The sequence below is a fragment of the Thamnophis sirtalis genome, unplaced genomic scaffold (assembly GCF_051295495.1).
Source record: "Thamnophis sirtalis isolate CommonGarterSnake01/CBP01778 unplaced genomic scaffold, rThaSir2_p1.2 scaffold_8, whole genome shotgun sequence".
Classification (NCBI taxonomy): domain Eukaryota; kingdom Metazoa; phylum Chordata; class Lepidosauria; order Squamata; family Natricidae; genus Thamnophis; species Thamnophis sirtalis.
Window position 1 is genome coordinate 57,645,356 of NW_028261388.1, and position 21,949 is coordinate 57,667,304.

General features: G+C 35.9%; 1 protein-coding gene across 3 annotated transcripts in view; it reads left to right on the forward strand.

The window, feature by feature from the left end:
• Positions 1-20,779, forward strand: part of EFHC2 (EF-hand domain containing 2) — a 99,274-nt gene extending 78,495 nt beyond the window's left edge. Inside the window, exons 14-16 of one of the 3 annotated variants that reach the window (XR_015697534.1) lie at positions 4,199-4,304; positions 12,725-12,945; positions 19,968-20,779. Coding sequence is in view for 1 of the 3 variants with exons in the window: in XM_014054286.2 (XP_013909761.2) it covers positions 4,199-4,304; positions 12,725-12,820 (202 nt within the window). In the remaining 2 variants the exon portion in view is untranslated. Of the gene's footprint in view, positions 1-4,198; positions 4,305-12,724; positions 14,019-19,967 lie in introns of those variants that run through there. The other 2 variants (XR_015697533.1, XM_014054286.2) reach the window with 2 other exon arrangements.
• The last annotated feature ends 1,170 nt before the right edge of the window (positions 20,780-21,949 follow it).

A 21,949-nucleotide genomic window follows, 5' to 3' on the forward strand; every position in this document is an offset into this window, starting at 1 on the left:
TGTTGATAAAGTGGTGGCCTCTCAGCTCCGGCGGTCCTTGGAGGAAACCGATTATCTAGATCCCTTTCAGTCGGGATTTAGGCCTGGCTACAGCACGGAAACCGCCTTGGTCGCACTGACCGATGATCTCTGGAGAGCCAGGGATGGGGGTCATGCCTCCGTCCTAGTGCTCCATGACCTCTCAGTGGCCTTCGATACCATCGACCATGGTATCCTTCTGCGACGACTGCGGGAGGTGGGGGTGGGAGGCACCGTTCTACGGTGGTTCTCCTCCTACCTCTCGGACAGGTCGCAGTCAATGTTGGTCGGAGGACAGAGATCAACCCCTAGGCCCCTGAATTATGGGGAGCCGCAGGGTTCGGTCCTGTCCCCCCTCCTGTTTAATATCTACATGAAGCCGCTGGGTGAGATCATTCGATGGCACGGGATAAAATACCATCAGTATGCGGACGATACACAGCTGTATCTGTCCACCCCGTGCCAACTCAGTGAAGCGGTTGACGTGATGTGTCAGTGCCTCGAGGCTGTTAGGGTCTGGATGGGGGTTAACAAGCTTGCACTCAATCCGGATAAGACCAAGTGGCTGGTGTGTTTCCCTCCCACTAATTGGCCAAGTTTTCCATCTCTCAGGCTGGGGGGGTCAAACAGTACGTCCCTCAGACAGGGTTCGCAATTTGGGTGTCCTCCTGGACCCACAGCTGACTTTTGAACACCACTTGTCGGCTGTGACCAGGGGGGCATTTGCCCAGGTTCGCCTGGTGCACCAGTTGCGTCCCTACCTGAACCGGGAGGCCCTCACAACAGTCACTCGTGCCCTTGTGACCTCAAGACTGGACTACTGCAATGTGCTCTACATGGGGCAGCCCTTGAAGAGCATTCGGAGACTTCAGCTTGTCCAGAATGCAGCCGCGCGAGCGATTGTGGGTGCACCTCGTTACACCCACGTTACACCTATCCTCCGTGAGCTGCACTGGCTGCCTATTGGTCTTCGGATACGCTTCAAGGCGCTAGTCGTCATTTATAAAGCCCTTCATGGTATTGGACCTGGGTACTTGAGAGACCGCCTCCTGCCAATTACCTCCAATAGACCGATTAGATCCCACAGATTAGGCCTCCTCCGAATTCCATCCACTGGCCAATGCCGACTGGCGACCACTCGGAGGAAGGCCTTCTCTGTGGCTGCTCCGGCCCTCTGGAACAAGCTCCCCGTGGAGATTCGGACCCTCACCACCCTCCAGGCTTTCTGCAAAGTCCTTAAAACCTGGCTGTTCCGACAGGCCTGGGGCTGATGAGTTCCTGTCCCTGCTCGAATGGTGTGTCTGTTGAGTTGTTTTTAAAATTGTGGTATTGTTTGTCTATGTCTTTTTTTCCCTATTTGTATCCCCTATCCCCCCCCTGACTCGGGTTGTGAGCCGCCCTGAGTCCCTTCTGAGAAAAGGGCGGCATAGAAATATAATAAATTAAATTCAATTCTTATGAATTCTAGTTACTCTAGGTTCTCATTTTCGTTCCAAACATAGGATTCTGTTCTGTGAAAGACAAGACTCAATATCTCAGCTCTGAATATAGGCTAATACTTTGAATATAAAGATTTATTGATGTTTTTTATTTATTTATTGAGTTTTATTTTTTCATAGGAAATAATCATTATCTGAAATACCTAATGAGTACTAAAATGCTCGTGGAAAAAAATGGTTCCTTCATAAAATAAAATAATTTCAGGGACTTCACCATAGTGGCAAATGGATAATTTTTGCACCTTGCATATTCCTCACTTACAACACCTAGTCATGAGCATTAAAAAGAGGAAAGTTAGACTCCCTACTGAATGGTTAGAAAATTAGAACAACTAAAATTGCAGAATGAAAAATTATCTCTGTTCTCTAAACCAGTGATCAAAGAATTGTATTCAAACAGAATTATCATAAATGTATTAAATATTTAATATGAGTCCTTTGTATAGATAATATAGAAGAATACAACATAACTTTTGATCTCTCTCTCTCTCTCTGTGCATATACTGTATTTTTCAGAGTATAAGACTTTTTCCCTCAAAAAAGAGGCTGAAAATCTGGGTGCGTCTTATACAGTGAATACAGCATTTTTTGCCTCCTGAAACCCCGCCCACTTGACCAAAATGGCTGTGCATAGTTTTTTGAAGGCTTTCAGAGAGCTTCTGGGGGCTGGAGTTTCCCCCGCCCCCAGCTCCCAGGAGCACTCTATAAGCCTCCTAAAGGCTCTTCATGCCCTTTTTTTGACAATAAAATGGACCCATTTTTGTGAAAAATGGGCCGTTTTTTGCTTGTTTTTGGCCCCACCCCCCAGGAGCACTCTACAAGCCTCCTAAAGGCTATTCGTGCCCCCCCCCTTTAAAAAAAAAAACAACCGACCCGTTTTTGGGAGGTTTGCAGAGTACCAAAACTTTTTTTTTTAATTTGCCTCTTCAAAACCTTGGTGCGTCTTATACTCCAAAAAATACAGTGTGTGTGTGTGTTTGTGTGTGTGTGTGTGTGTGTGTGTGTGTGTGTGTGTGTGTGTGTAAAATCTATCCACCCATCATCCATCCTTCCTTCTTTCTTTCTTTCTTTCTTTCTTTCTTTCTTTCTTTCTTTCTTTCTTTCTTTCTTTCTTTCTTTCTTTCTCCTAAATGAATTCCACAATGTGACAATTTTACAATTACAATTACAAAACACATGTTTAATTTGTTATATAAAAGCTAAACTTTCTCTGAATTAAGTCTTATACATGTGTTAACCTAAAAATAACCCACAAATTTCATATTGTGAAATATAAAATGGGCCACAGGAATGTATTACATCTGAAACAAAACCAATAATTCAATTGCCATGGTTATTTGACAGCAATTAAGGAAGAAGGCCTACAGAGTTTCCCACAATCTTATAGCATATTTATTGGAATTTTTTAAAAAATTTGATCCAACAACTTGAAAATTTTACAGCAGATGAATAAATATGCACTGTTTGTTCAGATGTTGAGGGTAAAAGAAGTTTTTTTTAACAGAGAAAGTCTTTCTGTGTGCCACAGTTGTTATTTTTATCTAACATTATAACAACATTTATTTATTTATTTAGCTTAGGCTTCTTACTCTTACTTTTTCTCCCTTTTTTTTGAGCCAAACAAATACTGCAAACGCAAAAAGCTAAAAATCTATTAATAAAATTGCAGATTGTTAATATAATGTAGCAATCCAATATTTGACTTAGTCTTTACTGAAAGAATACATATTATTTCAAGGCACACATGTAAAACTGATTTATTACCAGTTGATTTTTATTTAGTGTATTTGCTATTTAAACAAAGGTTGGCAATTATTGTCATTTCAGATTTAATCTTTTAAAATATGGCCATTTATTGGCTCAGTATTTCTGTGTAATAAGTAATTGTTTTTCACAAATGGGAAAAATAAATGTAATAATGTAAAGCATGTTCATGGCAGTTGACCAGATTTCCCATCAGCAAACATAATCAGGAATATTACTTGAGTTAATCTGTTTTAGTTCAAAGGCCACTACCATAATTTACTTCATTTTGATTTTGTTGGCTTCTCATTATCTATTCTTGTAATACATAACTGATATTTCAGTCTTTCTTAAGTAAAAGGAGAATTCTACCATAAAAATAAATTTCTGTCCACTCCTTGTTGTCGAATGACTTAAAAAAACCCTCCATGAATGTGCATCTGCAAAGTAAACTCTGCCACAAACGGGAAACATTTAAGCATTTACATAAAATACTCTGACTCTTGGAATTTAGTTTCTGAATTCTAAAAAAGCCTCTTAAGTATCAGTTGCTCACTGACAGACCAGTCATTCTTGTGACCGCTAAGGTCTGGGGGCTAGGGGACTATGCCAACAGGGTGCTTTGCCAGTTAAATCAGGAATAACAAATCATCCAAGAAATAATAAAAGAAAAACAAGGACTCTGTAAGCAAGCATATCTTAAAATAAGGAGTTCCTTTCACAATTTGTGTACATGCATAATGAAGATTTAAAGACATGAGTGAACACAGGCTAAAACCATGGGGCTCTTCTTTTCTCCTTAATTTCTTCTTTTTCATGAGTTCCTGCTATACTCCAAATATACTTCCATTATTCACTGTATAAAAATAAACAATAGCTTAAACCAAATGATAGAGGAGAACCCAAATAATGAAAATATGCACACAATCTTTATTTAGGTGTGAAGATTGCAAAGAACATGTAAATTATAAGAAATTGGTTGATGGGCTGAACTGGAGAGAGCACCCAATTCCAGCTTTCCAAACCATCCTGATGCCATTGCAGGTAAAGTAAAATATGCATCCATAAGTTTCCAAAAATATAAATCATAACAAGAGTATAAGAATGGTTTGTGTTTACTGCCAAAACATTATTACTATTTACAAGGAATTTCAGTTTTAATTTTACACGAGACAACTTGTAACCGTTTGGGTCATCATTTGAGAGATATTTCCTTACCAGATTCCTCAATGCCTTTAGAAATGGCAGAGCATCTAATGTATTTGAAAGATTCTGAAAACGTCAAGGAGATATTCAGAGATATATGTGCCGGGAAAGTAGCCCATGTTGAACTGTATAGCACTGTCAGACATCAAAAGTTGATACTAGGAAATGTTTTATGACATTTTGTTTTGTGTCATATAATGCTTTATAATAATTTTTATTTCATAAAATGTTTTATAAAATATGTAAAATTTCAGTTGCACAGATTGTCATAGGTCCTAGATTTTGGACAAATTCTATACATCAGCTCATTTGGGTATCTTGGTTGAAAATGTTTTCTCTACTATGCACCATTTCACCTAATTAAAGTTTATAGGCATGAGAGTTTTAGTAGCATATAGATTTGAAAACTTACTTATGCTTGTTTCAACACAATATCTTTCTCTCCATGCTGGACGTTAATAAGCTCTACATTTGGTATTAATGTTTAGGGCCTCTACTTGTATATCTAGTTAATTTATACTTTCATAGGCCCTCCATTTTACAGGTAATAATCCTACATAATGAGGATCATGCCCACATGAAGTAGCTTCTCTATTCATATCTATGCTGATTTTAAGTTGCTAGGAGGTTTAATCAGTGTATGAACCAGGCAAGATTAACTTAAGTTGATTAAGAAAACATATGTTAGGTTGATGAAGAGGATATTGAGCAGATTGCTTTGTCCCAAAATCTATTTTGTAATTGAAATGATTTAATAAACATTTGTTAGGTTGATGAAGGGTGTACCCAGCAGATTGCTTTGTCCCAAAACCTATGTTGTAATTAAGATGATTTAATTTTGGATGTGCGGCTTTATCTATGATGACTTCATTCTGTTCAAATCAGGTCATTAGAGTGCAAATCATAGCTTTAAATCTGTCTAAATATTAAGTGAGAATGCAGCCTAGAGTGCCTACCAGATACTTATAAAATTTCTTATATCTGCTACCATAATATCTTGTGGCATATTTAATATCCTTCAGATATTAAAAATCAGCCTCTACTTGATGAGATATTAATGAGTGTCAGATTTAAGCAGAAATGAAATGGTCTAGATTAACAAAATATATAAAACTGATAACTGCAGATTAAGAATCCCTAATTTGCATAACATTAATACATTTTTAATCTCATATTCAGTTTATACTTTTATTTCTTTTTAAAGTCAGTATGAACATCCATATAAACTTACATACATATATTTTACATATAAAATGTAGTGCACATTTTTGTACACAAGCATTCTCCCACTAAGTTTAACTTTCTCATAATGTTGGCTGTTTTTTTATTGAAAATTTTTGGGGGAAAAAAAGACTTTTACAAATATTTACCTCCCCTCCCTCACCCTTCCCACCCGAGCCCAACCCCCCCCAACCTCCCCCCCCCCGACTTCCCAGAACAGATACAAGGTATAAATCTTTAACAAAGATATTCTAAAATAAACTTAAAGAAAGTTAGTATCATCTTTCATTTGAGCTTTAACTCCTCTTTTGTTAGGCTAACTCTAAACAGATTATAACATTCCTCGCTTTTTCAGTCATAAACTATCTGGAATTTCTTAGTCCCATATTTATTTTGAATATAGTCAATCCATCTTCTCCACTCCAGTTTATATTTCTCATTTGAGTGGTCCTTAAGATATGCTGATATTTTAGCCATCTCTGCTAAGTTTGTTACTTTTAATGTCCATTCTTGGATAGTAGGCAAGTCTTCCTTCTTCCAGTATTGCGCCACCAACAGTCTTGCTGCCGTTATTAAGTACAAAATCAAATTAGTCTCTATAACAGTACAATCAGTAGTTATACCTAACAAAAATAACTAAGGAGTAAACTTTATCCTTTTTTTAAGAACATTTTGCATAATCCACCATATTTTTATCCAAAATGCTTTAACCTTTTTACAAATCCACCATATATGGTAATATGTAGCATTGAGACAATCACATCTCCAGCATTTAGGTTGTAAATTTGGATACATACAGGCCAGTTTTTTAGGATCTAAATGCCATCTATAAAACATCTTATAAAAGTTCTCTCTCAAATTCTGGGCTTGTGTGAATTTTACATTTCTTACCCATATCTTTTCCCATGTATCCAACATTATTGGTTCTTCAAAATTTTGTGCCCACTTTATCATACAGTCTTTGACTAATTCTGTTTCTGAATCCATTTCTATTAATACATTATATAATCTTTTTATATGCATTTGACTTTGATCCCTAATTTGTTTTAGTAAATTATCCTCATTTTGCGTAAAACCAATTTTTTGATCTTTTTTCCATCTGGCCTGTAACTGTCCATACTGAAACCATGTTTGAATTACCTTTTCCTCTTTTAGTACATTCAAGGGTTTTAGCTGTAATACACCTCTTTCTATAGTGAGAAGCTGTCTGTATGTAGTTACATCCTGTTTTTGTACTATACTTATGTTCTCTATTGCATGTCTGGGAATTGCCCACATAGGTATCTTGTCGTTTAATTTATGTTGATATTTTTTCCAGACCCGCAGTAGAGCATTCCTTAAGATATGACTTTTGAAATTCTTATCCACCTTCTTGTCATATAACAGATAAGCATGCCAACCATATACCAGATCATACCCTTCAATATTAAGTATTCTATCATCTGTTGAGTTAATCAAATCACTGATTAGTGATAAAACTACTGCTTCATAATATAATTTTAGATTTGGCAATTTCAAACCTCCTCTCTCCCGTACATCTTGCATTATCTTAAGTTTTATTCTCGGTTTCTTCCCTGCCCAAACAAATTTATTAATACCCTTCTGCCATTCTAGCAAATTTGCATCTTTTTAAAGTATTGGTATCATTTGAAAAAGAAATAGAAATTTTGGCAGAACATTCATTTTCACTGCTGCTATTCTTCCCAACAAAGATATTTGTAATTTTTCCCAATTTTTCATCTCTGCCTGTATACTATGCCATACTGGCTCATAATTATACTTATATAGTTTCCCGTTTGAGGTTGAAATATAGACTCCTAGATATTTAACCTTTTTAACATCGTGTCATTTTTTCTAAGTCTTCCCTTTGATTAGTGTTCATATTTTTAACTAACATCTTTGTTTTTCCTAGGTTAATTTTAAATCCAGATACTTGGCCATATTGATTAATTATATTCATTAAAACCTTGATAGATTTGTCTGGTTGGGTTAATGTTATAACCAAGTCCGCGAATGCATGTAGTCTATATTCTTGATGCCTAATCTTGATTCCCTGTAAATCATCTGACCCCCGTATTTTATTCAACAACAATTCCAGGGTTACAATAAACAATAATGGCAATAGTGGGCAACCCTGTCTTGTACCTTTCTCGATTTTAAATGGTTCTGTTAAACTTCCATTGACTATAATTTGTGCTTTTTGTTCCTGATATATTGCTTTAATTGATTGTAGAAAATACTCTCCTACTTGCATCTTTTGCATTGTTTTCATTAAAAATTGCCAATTCACTCGATCAAAGGCTTTCTCGGCATCTAAAAATATAAGCGCTGCGGGGATTTGATTAGTCTTTCTCAAATATTCCAATATATTAACAATTTGTCTTACATTATTTTTGTAAAAATTTTATAATCTATATTAAGTAATGATATAGGTCTATAATTTTTTGGTTGATTAAGATCTTGATCTTCTTTAGGTATCAGGGATATGAAAGCTGTCTTCCAAGATGGGGGTACCTTCCCTTCCACTTGGATTTTATTAAATAATTCCATAAGGGGTTCTACCATTTCTAATTGTAAACTTTTGTAATAAGCCGATGTCAAACCATCTGTGCCCGGTGCTTTCCCTGCCTTTAGCTGTTTAATTACCTGGAGGATTTCCCGAGGTTATTGGTTGATTCAATCTTTTCCTCTGCTCGTCCTTAACCATAAGTATTTTTTCTTTGTCCAGGTATCTATCTATATCTAAACCTTGTATTTTGTCACTCGTGTACAATCCTGTAAAAAATTCACAAAAGGTCTTTTGAATCACATCCTGTTGATACACTTCCTTCCCCTTATAATGTATTTTCGATATATTGCGAGATTTTTGTTTCTTCCTAGTCAAATATGCTAACCATCTGCCAGGTTTATTTCCATTACAGAAAGTATTATGTTTTGCATATAACAGGTTAGTAGCCACCTGGTCTGACATCAGCATATTAAATTGTGCTCGTAATAAGGTAATTGCTTCTTTAATCTTCTTATCTCCTGGGTTTAATATTAACTCCTGTTCTCTCTTTCTAATCTCTTCCTCTAGTTCATTTCTTCCCCCCCCCTGTTTATGTCTATGTAACCTATTTAAATTTATTAGAATGTAAAGTCCTGTTCTTTTGCATTTCTTTCTCGCCAGATGTCTCTTAGCTCCATATCATCCATCATATCGAAAAAGACTTAGGTAACTTCGCTCGCGTTTGGATGTTTTGCAGAAGACCCTTCTTGTCTTTCTTGGTATCCAGAACACCGTTCCAATCACCCAGTAATATACAAGATCTATAGTCCCACTGTATTAACTTAGTATGGAGCATTTTGTAAAATTTGTCTTGTTGTTGATTGGGAGCATATATTCCCATTAAAAGCATCTTTTCCTCTTCTAATACCAATTCTATTGCAATATATCTTCCTTGGGAATCTGCTTCAATTAATTCAGCTTTCATGTCCTTTTTTAAGTATATAACTATACCATTTTTCTTCTCCGAGGCGGAGGCTACAAAGTGTTGTCCAAGTCTTGTATTGATCAAATATTTCTGGTCGGGTAGTCTGATATGTGTCTCTTGCAGGCAAATTATGTCCTTAAATTGTTTCAAATAATGATTTATTTTCTTCCTTTTCTGTGTGGAATTTAAGCCATTAACATTCCAGGTTAAGAACTTAGTTGTCATCTTTAGCTCCCTGAAGCTTTTAAAGAGCCATTTGAAAATCCTGTAGTTTGGCTTTCGGCCTGGCTCCTCCCACTGCTTCTGAGCTGAAACCTGTGATTTCTTGAACCGTTGCATGTGTTTGTTGCGAAGTTTGTTGCTTTTTTAACTCTTGTTCCATACGCCTAGTGACCACGCAGGTTTGCCTTTGCTCCTTAATGATCCTTAGATATCTTGCTGTCTGCTCTGTCCTTCTTGTTCTCTTTCTCTGGGTCCAGGAGGGGAGGGATGTCCAGGCTTCAGTATGTTATTATAAAAATCTTGAGCCTTCCATACTGAGTTAAGACGATATTTTTGTCCCTGGTAATTACCTGCTAGTCCAGCTGGGGCTTCCCATCTGAACTGTAACTGATGGTTTTTGAGCTCATCCACTAAAAAGGCATAGTCTTTCCTTGATCTCAACATTTTGGGTGGCATTTCCTTCAAGACAGTCACCTCCTGACCTCCAATTTGCAACTTGGTTTTGTAAGACTCTTGAAATATCAAATTCCTTGTATCTCTCGTGGCAAAATACACCACAATGTCCCTTGGGAGTTGTTTTTGTTTGGCAAACCAGGAATTAGCATGATATATCTTGTCAATTTGACAATCGAAATCCCCTCCTGGCCGTCCCATCAATTGATCAAAAGCTTCTGAGAAAATCTGCTTCAAATTTTCTTGGTTTTTCTCTTTAAGGCCCCTTATCCTTAAAGCAAATTCCATCTGTCTGTACTGCAACATTATAATTTCATTTTCTGCATCATCAATCTTACGTTGGACCACATCCATTTTTGTTACCAGGTTAATATTGGAGTCACTAAGATCTTCCAATTTGTCTTCGATGCCTGATACATAGCCAGATAGGCATTTAAAAGTCTCTTAAAATATTGTCTCGAATTTCTTGATTACGAATCTGGATAGAATTCATAACTTCTTCTGACAATTCCTTAAAAGCAACAGAGATCTTTTCCTGTATTTTAATTTCCATCGCAGCTGCATGATTTTTAAAGCCTCAGATAAAGCCACAGTTAATTCTTTTTGCAGTATTTCTCGAGTCAAAGGTTCCTCAGCAGGAATAGGAGGGGGTTGGGAGGGGAGTAATGACTGTAATTTAGATGCCAGAGCAGGTGAACTCCTTGCGCTCTTTGAGGCGTTTGATTTATGCTTAGAGGACATTTCTCATTTAATCTTCCCTTGCACCCAGTTACTAAATCCAGACAAGCCGCTTGTTCCAATAATTACTATGTAGTTTACTAATAAACCACTACTGATTTAATAATCTTTAGATGGTCTTGAACTCTATAATAGATTAAGCTCCTTGAAAATCTGTAATATCACAGCACAACCACGCCTACAAAGCTGTTCGGCGCCATCTTTGTCTTTGTCTTGCTGCCACAAAGTTTATCAGAAGGAATTTTATTTTTTTAAAAATGGAGTTAAAGACTGTAATACATACAATTAGAAGTTCTTTGGTATCTGTCTGCCCATGTTGGAATCAAGTATAAATCAATCTTTAAGCTGAGGGTGGACGTATACTTTCGTTCTGCAAAAAGGCAGAAAAAAATCCTTGGCGCGGAGAATTCACTGGGTCATAGGGCGGCTCACACCTTCCACGCCCCAGATTTATGTTCTGGGGGAGGCTGAATGCAGCATTTCCCAAACACAGCTTCTCACCCCTCCTTCTATGCCCGAAGGAGAGGTAATCAAACTGTCAAACAGTTGATGGATGCTGTTTAGACAGCTTAACACAGCCAAGGGTCCAGAGCTGTTAAAAACGAAACAACACTGCAGGTAACGCCCAAACCGGAAGTCCCTATTGCCTGTTTTTTTAACTTAAAGAATTATATTACAAAATTTGAAAAAGTATGAGAGTGCTAATTATTGTTTTATTAGTAAATTATTATAAAAATACTTGGAAAGTTTAAATTAGGTTGATTCATATTGAAATACAAGCCAAGTATTTTCTTTTTTCATCCACTGTATGGATCACAGTAAGGATCACTTCTCTCATTCCATGAAAGATAGTCTCCTTCAAGTCAAATTAGATTCCCATTGACTGCATTTTCTCGCCGATAAGATGCGATGGTTTGCCATTGATATCCTTTACCATTTTTTTGTTTCCTACTCTATTTTATAGCTCTGGGCTTTCATTATAATTGTTTATTCAAAAACCACTCGTTCTATCCTTTTAGTTATTTGATTAAGTAAGGTTGGAAAGGTGCTGCTACCTGTTGTACTTGATTTATGAAGTTTAGGGAGAGAAAAATAAAATTACAAGAAGGCAAAAATTATATTTAATGGAGTACTAAAAACAGTAAAGCATGATGACCTGATTTCAAGACTTTTTAAAATTTAGTTCCTACAATTCTGATGCTTCCTTCCATCAGTTTCTCAGAATTTAACCTATAATGACCAGGCAGTTTGTTTCAATAAAAGTTAGAGACTTCACATTTATAGAAGTGGGACATCCTATTTAAAAAAAATTCTAGGAGCTGTCCTGTATGCAATAGCAGCTGAAAGTCTGTCTTAAAGATGTAAATTCTCAGACTTTTGAAGTTCTCCCTAATCATATCTATTACTGGTAATCAGTCAATCAAGTCCATCTGTCTTATCTACCTGTCTCTTTTTTCTTTTACATTTTCTTTTAAATTTAAGATAGTAGAAATATAGAACAATTGGGCAGAGATTCCCTTGAATATTTTCAAATAACTTTTTAAGTCTCATTCCATATTTGCAAGATCCAAGAAAAGTTAATCCAAGTTAGTCATAAGATGAATTGAAGAATAAACACATCTTTTAAAATAATCTCTGGATAACATGGGTGGCATACATTTAAAGTGTAGAAATCTCTATTCACTTGCTCCTTAACATTTCATTTTATTTAAATATCACATTTAGAAATTGCACAGGAACTATGCAAGGAGGAAATAAAAATCATACAGTTTCCAAATTAAACATTATCTCAGCCAATTATTTAATAATATGTATTCTATTTTAAAATAGAACATGCATAATAATGTGCCTTTCTTACCAATATTTCTAAAGGGAATTCTATCGGATTGTCTTCTGTTCTCATTTCACATCACTACATCATGAGGTAAATCATCAGGTAAATCAAAGAACAGCATACAGAGCTGAAGAAAAAGGCTGAAAAAAGGGAAAGTCCTCCTCCATTGGAGAGCACTGAAAATTACAATGCAAATATATAGTGTATTGTTTTGATAGAAACAAAGACTGCATTGCTTACTAGTATTTAACATCATTTTTAGTTTTCCATTTCACTTTGTAGTTCTAAACCTTCTTACCCTTTGCTTATGCTTTCAGTATGAAGATGGATGGAGTGGGGAGCCCCCAGCACTTCCAGTGAAAAAAATAAAATACCTACCATTAATAGAAGATGTCTTTGGCAGCAAAGATTAGCCTTAGTCCATACATCATACTTCTTATGGTTAAACATTGCAACTTTCTCTTTCTGGACAGTTACTGCATATTTTTATTTAAACAAAATAAAAGAATCACAGCTACAGATTATTTTTGGGGGGGATGTAAGTTTTATTTTTTTATTTTATTGTAGAAATATAATTCATATACTTTGTAATTCTTTGAAATGCTTATACTATATATTCAGTATAATAATTTAAATGTGTCTTTATTTCAGTTCTTACATATGGAATGGATGCTATATAACTTAGAATTTTGCTCCTTTCCACTTGAACAATCAAGCTGTTACCCTTTGTTTTTTCAAGAAAGTCCTTACAAATTTTGGCCCTTTAAGAGTTCCATAGAAGAGAAAAATTGACCAGAATCTCCCACTTTAGCATTGTAAGTGTTGTTAATAAGTAATTGCAATTCAATTTCCACATGAAAAGGAACAGGAATATATATTTGCAAGTCAAATCTGAATAATAGTTTGAATGACTCCAGATTACCACCAGGCTTGTTCTATGATTATAATAAGGTAATTTTTTTTTTCCAAAAATACAATTGATAGTTAAAAACAACCAAAGGAAAGTGCAAGAAATATCAAGAATAGAAATTTATTCGTAGCCAGTCACACGGATGTGCTTTGTGCAGATATGGATTGCTCATGGAGTAAGTTTAATAAAATGTAAAACATGTTTTGTTCTCAGCTGTCTCATGACAAAAGTAACGATCATTCTTCATCCTATTTTGTTAATATAGCCTTATGCCTCTCTTAAATATAGGTGTACGTATGTATTTATATGAGAGATATAGATAATAGATGTGGGTATAGAAATAGAATTAGAGATGGATGTGTTTAATAGTGTGGGCAGTCATCTTACAAGTGTGGTACAGTTTTATTTAGCAAGATTTTGTTTGGGGGACAGATTTTATTTTGATATTCTTAAATACTATCTCAGGAAAAACTTTTACATGAATGATATAATTAATAACATATATATCAACCTACCTGGAACTTTCCTATCTTTGTTATAGCACAGTAGTCTGTTAATAGTGAGACATTCATAATCTTTTCCCCCCATTTCTTTCTAGCATATTTTGGAATCCCAAATAATTCTTCCTTGTTGGAAAAAAATTAGAATAGATTTATTAATGACTAAAATAAATTTGTAATAAAAATCATACATTCCTTTAACTGTTGTCTTAAATGTTTCTCCACTTTCTCACAGGAATGAATGTCTTTGCCTTAAATATGAACATCATCAGCGATCTGAACAAAAAGTCTTTAATACAAGATATTTTCTTTTTGTTTGGAAAAAGGAAAGTGATTTGTGAAATAACTGAAAAGAGATTTTAAAAAAATACATCACAGTTCACAAACATCAATACATTTTGTAATAGCTCATGACTTTATTGCTCCAAACAGGAATGTGCCAAGAAATTCTCATATAGAAATACATTTATAATATCCCTAGACTTAATAGAAAAGAACAACAGAGTTGGAAGGGACCTTGGAGGTCTTCTAGTCCAATCCCCTGCTCAAGCAGGAGACCCTATACCATTCTAAACAAATGGCTGTCCAATCTCTTCTTAAAAACTTCCAGAGATGGAGCACCCACAACTTCTGAAGGCAAGCCATTCCACTGATTAATTGTTCTAACGGGTCATGACATTTCTCCTTTATTTCTAGGTTGGCTCTCTCCATTAGTTTCCATCCATTGCTTCTTGTCCTGCCCCCTGGTGATTTGGAAAGTAGGTTGACCCCTTCTTCTTTATGGCAAATGGGGCATCTTTTCAAGTCTTCACTACTTGGATGTGTGATTTAAAGTGTAAAGTCGAAAAACAATTTTATTTAATTTTGTTCCAGTTCCTCAGTTTTTTATATTCTGAGAACAGAATATTTATTCCCAGAAAATGATGCAAACAGATCTCAATACTTTAAATACCAGCAGATGTTGTTTTAAGTCTTCTAACTTACTTTGCAAACCTTTTGAGAGATCCCAGCTTGAAAATAGTGAAATGAATGCATTGACTTGGATGAGATTTCCCTTCATGTATGTGAATAATACCACTAATCAAGCCCTAGTCCACTTAACAATGAGTACTGTCTCTTATATGACACTAGAAATACAACAAAAATTGGTATGGTTAAAGGTTAGTCAAGATTTCCAGGCAACAATGAATACTGATTCCTACTGTTAAAATTGGCAAATACATGTTTATTGCTTTATTCAACAATATGCTATTTGTGGGTCTGTGCTGTCTTTGGATGTTTGGTGACTCAACAGGGCAAAGGATATTCAGACTGCTGAGTGGGGATTTAATTCCTGACCAATATTTTTATTACATAAGGATCATAATTATTTGTTTATTACAAAAATGTGTGTGTTGTCTGATTCACTAGATTCTGTGGCAATTCTATATTGGCAAGAATGGAACATTAGAATGTAGATGGAAAAGAAAATGCTGTTCATCAGGCCAACAGCCCATCCATTCCAGCATCTGAACCACAACACAGATTAAATGATACTAGTTTTCTTTCATCATTGATGATCCTTAGATGATGCTGTCAATGAGTGTAGAGTGTAGTAAAGAGTAATCAAAATTCATAGCAATTGATAGTATAATCCTCTATGATTTGATAAATTTATATAGCTACCCATCTCATGAAACATAATTCTAGGCAGCATAAAACATATGTACAGTTAAAATCATGATTTGAACAACATAAAGGATAAAAAACAAAAGAAAGTGAGACAATACAATCATTCAGCATCACATAACCATCTTGCAGGCTCACCATAGCTGATGACCCCAAAATGAAGTTTTAAAAGCCTTCCAGAAAGTAGATGGGTGGGTCCAACTTTACCACAGGGAGAATGAGGTTGCAAAAAATGGGGGGGGGGGTTTACAGCAGTAAAGATATGCCATCTGGATCCTACCATATACACTCTAGTAGACAGGACCTGCAGCATAATTCTCATAAATAAATTATTAAGACTATTGTAATTTAAAAAAATGTAATAAAAAGATCAGATATTAATACTATTAATAATATTTCGGCCAAAGTACATTTAAACAAGAGGAATAAAAATCAAATAGTATTAATATCTGATCTTTTTTATTACATTAAATATTTTATTACATTTATATCCTACTGTAATTAAAGAAGCTAGCCAAGTTTGAATGAATGGGCCCTAACTCTAATATTGTAAAGAAGGAAAAATTCTCCATATTTTCCATACTGGCTGTAACTATATATACTTCCATAAATTACTTTAACTCCAAGCTGACAATCATTATTGTACTCTTTGAGCATTTCTACAATCTACTTTTTCTGCTCCATAGAAAATCATTGAATAAGCGATCTGAAACCAGCTTGTAGTCATCCTCATTTCTACAGATTTGAAATTGCAGGGAACATAATAAAGAACATGCTCACTAACCTAGCAGTGTCCTGAAGGTGCCAAGCTGTGGGAACCAGGGGGGGAGGCAAAAGTGATCGTGTTGCTTGGTGCCTTCGGGATACCGCTAGGTTGGTGAGCAGTGCAGTGCCCAGCTGAAGAGGGGGCTTGCCGGGTGGCTGCTCTCTTGCAAGCGGGCTCCCAAAGATCTGGGCACAGCCTCATGGGTGAATGGCTGTGTTGCGCTGTCGCAGTAGCGCAACACAATAGCCATGAAATAACCATGCTCATGAGCAGCCACCTGGCAAACTCCCTTTCCAGCTGGGCACAGCGCCATTCACTGACCTAGTGGTATCGCCAAGCCGTGGGAGCGCCAAGCTGCGGGAGCCGGGCGGCAGTGAAGAAGAGATGCTCATGCAGCTTGGCAATACCCCATGGTGAGTGAGTGGTGCTGTGCCTGGCTGCAAAGGGGGTTTGTGGGGTGGCTGCTCGTGAGCGTGGTTGCTTCATGGCTGTTGTGTTGTGCTGCTGCGACAGCGCAACACAGCCATTCGCCCATGAGACTGTGCTTGGCTCTTTGAGAGACCGCTCGGAAGAGAGCAACTGTGTGGCAACCCCAAAACAATAAACCCTCCCCTCATAATAAGGCCCAAGCCATATTTTGTGAGTAAAAAGAAAATAAGACCCTGTCTTATTTTTGGGAAAACACTATTCTTAACCCAGATCTTTTCCATGAACTACACATTTCATTTCTTTCACTTTTGTCTCCTTAAAATTTATTATTTTATCTTCAGCTAATTTTTCTAACTAAAAGATAAATTTTGTTTCTCTATTTTAATATTAGCTATTTTATCCAGTTCGTATCATCTGCAAATTTGATAAAGATGTGATCCACATCATCAAATAATTGAAATGCTAAAGAATGCCAATTCAGGACAAAACTCTGGTACTCCATTCTACTGCATGCATCTTATTTTTATATTTATTTGACATACCCAACTCTTTCATATAAGAAATTAAGTAGAAGCACCATCTTATACACACTCGTTTTCTTTAGACAAATGTTCATCACAATGTATCACACATATTGCCTTCTACCTTTCTACCAGTATTTTCTCCTCTCAGAAAATTACTACCAGGGTAGACCAATCCCTCTACTTGCTCCAATGTTTCCCCATGTCTACAGAACTTACTCATTCCAGTTTCCCTATGAAAAACAATTACCGTATATACTCAAGTATAAGCCGAGTTTTTCAGCCCACTTTTTGGGCTGAAAAAAGCCGCCTCGGCTTATACTCGAGTCAGTGAAAAATTTGCCTGAAATGGAGGAGAAAAAGGGGCAGGGCCATGCCGCTGGGTGACGCTCGTGAATGGCCCGGCGCCCCTGTGAGTTTCCCCTCCCTCTGTGTCAGTTTGCCGCGCAGCGCGCACCGCACCATCCCCCCTCCTCACGTTCTAATGTAATGCAGGGCTGTCTTACGATTTCCCTTCCTCCCCCTCCTGCCGCTCTGCAACGATGTCCCACCTCCTCCTTGTTATGGCAAGCAGCCACATAGCGATGTCCCACCTCCTCTGGTACAGTGATCCAATGATAGGAATCACTGTGCCGTGTGTCATAGGAGGCGGGACATCGCTCCCGCGGCTGCACGGGACATCATTACCGGTAGCTGCTGCATTTCCCACCCTAGGCTTATACTCGAGTCAATAACTTTTCCAGTTTTTTGTGGTAAAATTAGGTGCCTCGGCTTATATTCGGGTCGGCCTATACTCGAGTATATACGGTACTTTAGTCTTCAGTAAATTAATGTTGTGATCCTTATTCATCATTACATTTTAAGAGCCTTCATCTCAATACCACTCTTTAATATATTACTATTAGTTCCCTTAGGATTAGGTAAATATATAAAATATTAAAAATTACCATAATACCAAACTTTTTATGGTTGAAATTTACTTTCTCGACAACATCCTGAAAGTGTTTCTGAGGCTGTACCAGTTTAACCAATTTTTTCATCTAATCTCCTTTTTATTGTTAGAGCAGTCCTTATTCCAGTAATCTTGGAGCAATGTATTTTAGAACTCACAAGTTACCAGACTGAAATATTTTGCACACCTCCAGCTTGTACTTACATCCATGTTGTTTTTCTCTTGCCTTCCCACTCTTTTTAAGTGTTTCTTTTAAAAAGAATTATAAACTTTAGGGCAGGAAATGCCTCCCTCCACATCCTTCAGCTGTTCTGGGTATTTTTCAGCTGAAAAGCAATGAATGTTTCCAGTAAATACATAAATAAATTCTATGCAGTTAGCAAATCCATGATAAGATGTTATGGACCAAAATACCAAATAAATTGGTGGATTCTTCTCCAATTAACTCCACTGGCACTGGAACAAGAGTGTTTGTTAATCTAATTTCTTGAGGAAAAACTTTATTCTGGAATTGTTACATTTCTAAAGAATCTTTCTAAACCGATTGGCACTTATGTTGGCAAAAGCTTTTGTTGACAGGCATAAAAGTAACTAATTTTAAGGCCTCCCCACCCCCAGATTTTAGAATTTCACTTGAAGCCAAACTTTTTCAACCTAGAGGAAAACATTGAGAGGAGAAAAAAGTACAAGAAACCCTTCTTACCTACATATAAAGAATACATCAAAATAAAACAGTAATTAGTATGTTCTTTCTCAACTTTTTTTTTGGAATCATGTTTATGTTGGGAAATATACACTTTTCCCTTCTGGGCAAATTAAAACCAGCTGAAAACATTTATTCAAATGTTTAGTCAGAGATAAACATTTTATTTCAGTCCCATTAAGCAATTTTTTCAAAGAAAGCACATGACAGAAAACTTGTTATAATGCAGATCATGTTTTGTACCCTTAAGTTGGATTTATGAAATTTATGGCATTTCTCAACTATTTGCTTGCCTCTTGGGAGAGAATAGACTTGCTTTATTAAATCTGGCTTCTATTGAAGAATAAATAAACCCTCTCCCTGGCAAACAGGATTTCCTAATATCCATAAAGCTCAATTCGAAGCATGTAACTGAGACATATGTCCTACAGTTTTCATTGGGATTTATTCTTTAGAAAATATGCATAATGCTATGGCTTTCATTATTTCTTGTGGAAAGCATTGAATTATTTGATGGGATCCTTACAAAAGTGGGCTCTATTCATATTGTACAACCTGAAGAAATCTCTCTATTCAGGGCTATATGCTGTAAGTATCATCAGAACTCTACACTTGCATGATAATTAAATGGCAAATTGCATAAGAAAAGTTGGCCCCAGCATCAGTTTTTGTTAATTCTTTAGGAGGACTCAGCAAATGAAGCATACAATTTCAATTTCCTACCATGCTAAGGTAGGAAATATGCCAAAGTTGTAGTATAAACATAAATTAAGTTTAACACACATTAAGAAAACACTTCTCCCAAGGCACAAAAATTAGAAAACAGAAATTAGTCCTCTGCCTTTGTGCAGAATGTAGCCCCATCGATAATACATTAGCATTTTGCTCAATGAAACCTCATTTCACATGATGCATATCTGAAAAAATTCAGTATGGTGTCTAATTACTTTAATGTTACCTATTGGGTAAAAAGTACACATTTAGAACATTGTACATTTTAAAACATTTGAGTTGGTCATATTTGAGTATGTCTGACAGATTGAAAAATCTTTCATTGTTCACTTTTACCACATTTCTATTTCTACTTTGAAAATTAATGTCCAATTTATAGGCAGAAGATTATAATTGAACAGTAAAGCTGCAGTTAAAAGTGAAAATGGTGATGTCTAGACTTCAAATTCTCTGGAGAAGATAGTAGTATACTTTTCAAGATCCTCTTGCACCTACCGAAGATAAAGAAAAGAATGGATTTGATTGGAATAATGACTCATGGAATAGGCGTACCCCACTCAGCAGTGACTAACATGAAGGACAACAGTTGATTTGCAAGACATTAAATGTGATTTGGTCTTTGGAACAATGCTGATGTCCAGAAGTGCTTTTTGCTATGAATGAGGGGAAGCATTTGTTTTCTTCACATTATTTTAATTTCTCAATTTTTGAAGGGTTTTACCAGAGCGAAATGTGGTTATCTTTAAAAGTTATACTTTTTCAACTTCTGCAATGCATTAAAACATTCACAGAAGATAAATATTAAAGGGAATAAAAAGGAAACCAAAATGTGTTAAAGAAAATGATTACAATACTTATATTTGTAGAGAATAGGAAGATGACATGGATGGAGATATGCAAATTACATCATGCAGAACAATGAGCTAACATTCAAAAGCAGCTCAGGCAGATGCCTCCCTAGTTGACTGAACTTCAAGATGTAACACAATCAGATTTGCAAAATTATATAATTATAGCAAATGGAGTTAATTTCATGGGCTGATCTACCTAGTGGGGTTGATATCACAATGCAAAATTCTGCAGCCAAATGTGCATTTACAGAAATAATTTTGCATATTTATACATTAAGAAATGTAATTTGGAAATAAGATAAATCCTCCTTGACTGAAAAAAGAATAATGAAAAAAACAAAATGACTTGTACATCTCATTGAGTGATTGATCCTGTCTATTATAGAAGAGCTTAAGTTGACATACACGGTAATCCCTCTTATTTTTTCCCAGAACAACCAGTCCATCATGTAGGCTTGGGTGGGAGAGATTAACAGGTCCAAATTTATCAACTTGAAGAGTGAGCTAGTTGTAGCATTCTTTGCCATGAACAGTCAAACAATGAAATATTCTGGGGTATATTGAGGTATTCTGGGAAAGCAGAGATACCAGCTATCCTGTACATGTTTGACAAACTAATAAATAAACTAAAATAAAAAAGCAATAAAGTTGCATAGCATCCTTGCTAACTTTTTATGACAGTAGGAATCTATGAGGACTTCTTAACTGTTGCTCCCACCAGGTGTTGATATTTTTATAGATTTTGCAAACTCTAGATTTTGTGCTATTTTGTTTTTTAATTGCATTACATTACATTACATTGAGTAAAAGACTATTGAACATTTATTTGGGAATAAACACTCACATTTCTTTGTTAAACTCCAGCACACTTTAATAAATTAACCCAAAGCTATGTGGTGCATCTGGTGTTTTCGGTAATGGTTAACTTGTGGGGTTAATATTAGTTATGTTAGTTAGTTTGATTTATTTATATTAGATAATAATGTATTATACATTATATAACTATAATTTAGTTACATTAATTAATAGTTATATTAAGGTGTGATCTAAATTAATTTATCTTGTGGCTGGGAGATAAATGTATTTATACCACACCTTTAATAATATAAAGGTGTCAGGAATCGGTATGCATAAATACTGATTCTTCCTTCAATTTCCCCCTTTTGAGTTGGATTTTGGCTGAAAGAAACAACTGCCCCAAATTCCATGCCAGTTCCCATGCTTAAGGAAGTACCAGGACTTACAATCTTCCAGTTCTAGTCCAGCTCAACCACTACACTAAACTTGCTGTTTAAATGAACTCATTCAGATGACTCCTTTTGAAATGGAAATATAATTTAAGAAGCATGGTAAATTCACAGTTGATATGCTACCCAACCCAGCATCAGTTTAGACTCCTTAAGTAGTTTTGTTGATATTGTTGTTGTGGGATGTCTAATGTCTTAAATTATTTTTCATGGCATCGATACTACCTTAACTGTTAACGTCTTATTTCAACAATCAGAAGGAA